The sequence below is a fragment of the Morus notabilis genome, unplaced genomic scaffold (assembly GCF_000414095.1).
Source record: "Morus notabilis unplaced genomic scaffold, ASM41409v2 Scaffold542, whole genome shotgun sequence".
Lineage (NCBI taxonomy): Eukaryota > Viridiplantae > Streptophyta > Magnoliopsida > Rosales > Moraceae > Morus > Morus notabilis.
The window spans coordinates 177,534-182,172 of record NW_010364664.1 but is presented as its reverse complement, the minus strand read 5'-3'; the positions used below and the strand labels follow the sequence as shown (position 1 = coordinate 182,172).

Genomic DNA, 4,639 nt, shown 5'->3' with positions numbered 1-4,639 from the left:
ATTCTTGTATTTAATTTGTGTGTCTGAGTCGTAAGTTACTTGTAATATTGCGTTAGTCACTATAATCCAACCCAACAAAGCACAATTCCTTGGTAGAAGTATTTGTCAATTCAATCAAATATACACTTCCCAATCAAACCAAATACAAAAATATTATCTTTAAAAATGTTATTATACATACAATAAGAAAACAGAAACAAAAAGAAAAGCTGTAGACATCTCGTAACTTGCAGATAGAGACAAATTTACACCAACTTTTAATCATTAATTAACATGCTAGCTAGAGATTAATCTTCCAAATCTGGGACGACCAATTTATTTAATTAAGCAGTATAGTAGGTTTTATTACATAGTATTAATTAGGTGTAGAGCCTTCAAACCAATAATATTCATTCTTGTATTTTCAACAGGTAATGTGTTATATAATACTGCATCCAAACCAGCAGTGTGGAAAGAGTCTGCCAAATATTATATCCTAAATTAAGGGCCACAGATGCTTTAATTTCTTCACATTGCCCGGATTATGTAATCATGAATATTACACACATCATTAATACTAGAAGTTTTAATGAACAAGTTTTGATTTTATGCAACTGTCAAAAATAAAGAAAAAATTCAATGATTTCAAAAAAAACTAAATTTAAGAGATTTAATAAAAGTTCGGTTAATTTGATTATCCACTTCACTTTTTCATGACTATATTGCTCTAAACTGCAAGAATCTGCGACATATGATTTTTTTTTCCCCTGTATTTTCGATTTTTACTTAGCTATCATGTTGATGCAATTAGCTAGGGAGTGTATGTGTTCAGGCTCTCGTGCATGGCTGTGTTTACGTTTTGTTCTAACCAGCAAAAATACATATGGATATAGATATATAATTCTTTTGAAAATGAAGAAACTTAAAAGCAAATTACATAATGCTGCAAAATAAGGGAAGCTGAAAGAATTGACGCCAAACAATCTCTTGCTAGATTTTCATTTAATTAGCAGAGATATTATAAATTACATAATGCTGCATCCAACTAGAGTACTCCCAACATTAAGCAAATTCCCGACACCAACCGCCAACTCCAATGCTCTAAACCATTGATTCTGAAAAATTAACGTACTCAAATGTCAGAATTGAATATACATTCACAAGTTAATAATTGGAGAGTTTAAATGTAAATTGTCAAATATGAAACAGGTTAATGTATGTGTTAAAGTATAAAACTATTATTGGCTCACCTCCTAATAGCTTAAACTTTTGGGATAGATTGATAAACTAACATGGTATCAGAGTAGGTCTTGAATTCAAACTACTGTAATTGCAAAACTATTATTGGTCTACCTCCGAACAGCTTAAGCTTTTAGGATGGATTGGTAAACTAACAGTATGGTTAGAAACAACTAAATAAGAACACAAAAAATTTATAATTGTTCACCCTTTACCTAACTGACCTCTTACTATTACACAAATATCAATAAATCACGGTACATCCACATCAGTTGAGGAATTTGAAATAATCCTAAAACGGCGCCCCTTGTTTAAAAAAAAAAAACAATGGCAATCGAACTTAAAATGTGAATTAATATTCAAAGTACTTTCAACAAAATTTTGCTTTGGGGACTCCTTCCCTAACTTAAAATGTGAATTAATATTCAAAGTACTCTCCAGAGAGGGGCTTTCGACTCTCTTTTGATCCGCATGTTGTCTCTGTATCACAACAAAGGCTCATATGATTGTATATATTGATGTAATGCCCTCATGATCAAATGATTAATTTTCCATTTTAGGCCATAGTTAATCTTTTTCTCATCTTGAACTAAAGCGTAAGATCAAAGGAAGGCACAACTAATATATATGTCTAAGATGGGGTGCCAATTTGGTTGGGTGTCCTAGCTAATTGTATTGATGTTTGATTTGATTTATTCAAAAAGTTAAAACTAGATCATTAAAACTAGTAAAAATTTACATACATACGCCATGCAAAGTAAACAACTAAATGTATGCAAGTAAATTTTCATGCTTGCAGGGAGGAGAGATCAGAGATAAGAGATGAAACTTACCCTACTTGATTGATTACTAGTTTGAGGTTGCGTAAATGCCTGCAAATATTACAGTGAAAAAATATAACATGATGAGGCAAAAATTTTCAGGAAAAAAAAAAAAATGAAAAAAGAAGAAAGAAAAAGAAAATACAGGAAAAAAAGAAACATACATTCCTTTACATACCAGATTCACATTCGTACCCGGAGAAATGCCCCTCTTGCTCCTCAGCAAAATATAGTTATCTAAGAAAACCCTGTGGTGGTGGCGAAACTGTCGTCCTCCATAGCACCTAGCGCAGAGATCAAAGGTGTTTTGGCCGCCGTCGAAGCATGCAACGCAAGTGAAATGTAGGCCATGGAGCTGCGCACCGCAGGCGCGGCACCAGACGGCCCTGGTCTTGATGATGTAGTAGAAGGTGAGGACCTCCCAGAAGCCGAGACCGCCGTCGTTGTTGGTGTCGAGTTGCGAGAACATGTTGGGATTGACCCAGTTATAGCCGTTATGGCGAAGGAACCGGGTGAACTCTTGGAAGCTGACCCAGCCGTCGCGGTTGGCGTCCATTGATCTAAAGAAATTAATGGCCAGGTTTTGGAGATCACTTGAGCTGTTGTTGTAGTATGCCCTTGCGGCCAGGCGAAGCTCTTCCATTTTGGTCTTGTGTGATGAATGTGATCTGTCTCCGAAGAGTTAATCTCCTGTATGGATGCAAGTATATGAAAAGAATTAATATATTTCCAAGTGTTTTAATTTGTAGAGTTTGTCTTGCTTGAAGTAAGTTGACTTTGGCGATTTGATATATGGGAAGAGTTGCTTTCTGAGTTCTAATCTAATTGTGATGTACTAATTAAGAAAGCTTCTTTGATATCAATTATCAATCCATATGCATAAGAAAAATTAAGTTGACTTGAAAACCAATTTAATTTCTCGGAGAATTATAAAATTAGGTATTACTAGTGATGGTTATTCTTTGGATTTTCTTTTGAGTAACTTTTATTTTTAAATATTGATGACGATTTTTGTTGAAAACAATAATGCTAATGATGGTTATGCATGTTGGTGAAGATGAATGAGTAATAGCTATAATATACAATTTTTTTCTTGTAAATTATTTAAAATAATTTGAGTATTAAAAATTTCAAAGTAATATCCATAGAAAATCATTTAGTTTTTACAAAAGACTTTTAATGAGGACATTTTTTGAAAATGTTTTCTCACAAAATCTCGTCATATGACATCATCCAACAATTAGACGATAACCGTATAGAGATGACCTTGTCGCCACTAAAGTGCGCAATGTGTAGTGAACACTGAACAGGCTCAAATTTACCTGTCAAATTTTTAGTGTCTCAAATGAACAATGATGATAAAGTCAATTAAAGAATATTTCAAATTTTATAATTAATGTGGTATAATATGATCAGTTAGACATCATTTTGAATATCAAAATTAAATAGAAGATTCAAAATTAGACAGTTAATTTAAATTCTCACTAAACACTTTAGGAACGGATATTTAACAATGATTTTGCAGTTTTTAGGGCGACAATATTTTAGAGTTGGACCATTAATAAAAAAAATGATAATATTAGTTGTTATGGAATTATAACTTTCTTTAAACGGTTTATATGGATTTAAGAATCTCTCCAATCATGACCTGTAGTTCTGGAAAGAAGTTGTATAAAGCTTTTCTTTGGGTGTCACCGAAAATTATAAAAAAAACAAAAAAAAAAAGATGAAGAAAAAAAGAGGGCAGAAGAAGAAGAGCTTATTTTTTAGTGTGGACTTTGACATGCTTTACTGTCGTTCTGATCGTGCACACCAGCCTTTATCCTATAAAAAATTTATAAATAATAGGAAGATACTAAAATACCAATCGAGTTTCTGTTTTGTTTTGAAAAAAAAAAAAAAAAAAAAAAAAAAAAAAAAAAAACCCAATTGAGTTAACTTCAAAAAAACAAAAAAAGACCAATTTAGTTGACCGGGATTAGAGATTGATAATTTTGGAATCGAAATATATTAGGGTTAATTTCCATAATAGCACTCATGAATAAATTATTATTAATTTTAGCACAATTTTTGTATATTTTCATAATTAGCATTGTCATGTCAGCAGTGTGAGGTAAAATGACTTATATGCCACTTAGGTCAAAATTATCATTTAAAAGCACCTCAAAGAAACTCTCAACTCTCTCCCGCCCATTCTCTCTCTCTACACCCCATTTCTCTCTACACCCCATTTTTGACTCTCTCTCTCTCTCTCAAGTTTGGCCTCTCTCTACTCGGTCTCTCTCTTCCCTACACCATCATTCCCTCATCGCCAATACTCCGGTTGTGCACAGATCGAGGTTGGTATACAATTTTTTTTTTGTTTTTATTTTATTTATGTCTTTTTAAATTTATTTTTCGGGAGACTTAGTATATAGAACTTGAAAAAATGGCTGGGTTGAACTTAATGTGATAGGAATTGAAAATATCCTTCGTTAATTTGAGATTTTGGATGGTTTATAATTGATATGTAAACTGATTGTAACGACCAACACATCAAAGACATAGTTGACCTTGGGAGTCATAGTATTATGCTCATAGTGTTATATGTCCAGTCATAA

The 4,639-nt window shown here is 32.6% G+C and overlaps 1 protein-coding gene across 1 annotated transcript; it reads right to left on the bottom strand.

Annotated features, from left to right (window-relative positions):
* Positions 1–1,004: 1,004 nt before the first annotated feature.
* LOC21394535 lies at positions 1,005–2,682 on the bottom strand. The gene is made up of 3 exons (XM_024171353.1): positions 2,218–2,682; positions 2,052–2,090; positions 1,005–1,094 (listed from the first exon to the last, which is right to left on the bottom strand). The coding sequence occupies exons 1-3, from the start codon at positions 2,680–2,682 to the stop codon at positions 1,005–1,007; spliced, it is 594 nt and encodes a 197-aa protein (XP_024027121.1).
* Positions 2,683–4,639: the final 1,957 nt, after the last annotated feature.

What these genes read in the sequence shown, in the direction of transcription:
- LOC21394535 (XM_024171353.1), bottom strand. Translation starts at nt 2,682, where the DNA reads ATGGAAGAGCTTCGCCTGGCCGCAAGGGCATACTACAACAACAGCTCA. An exon ending in CGGGTACGAATGTGAATCTG is followed by an intron (nt 2,091 to 2,217) that starts GTATGTAAAGGA and finishes TAATATTTGCAG; the next exon opens with GCATTTACGCAACCTCAAAC. An exon ending in CTAGTAATCAATCAAGTAGG is followed by an intron (nt 1,095 to 2,051) that starts GTAAGTTTCATC and finishes TTAATTTTTCAG; the next exon opens with AATCAATGGTTTAGAGCATT.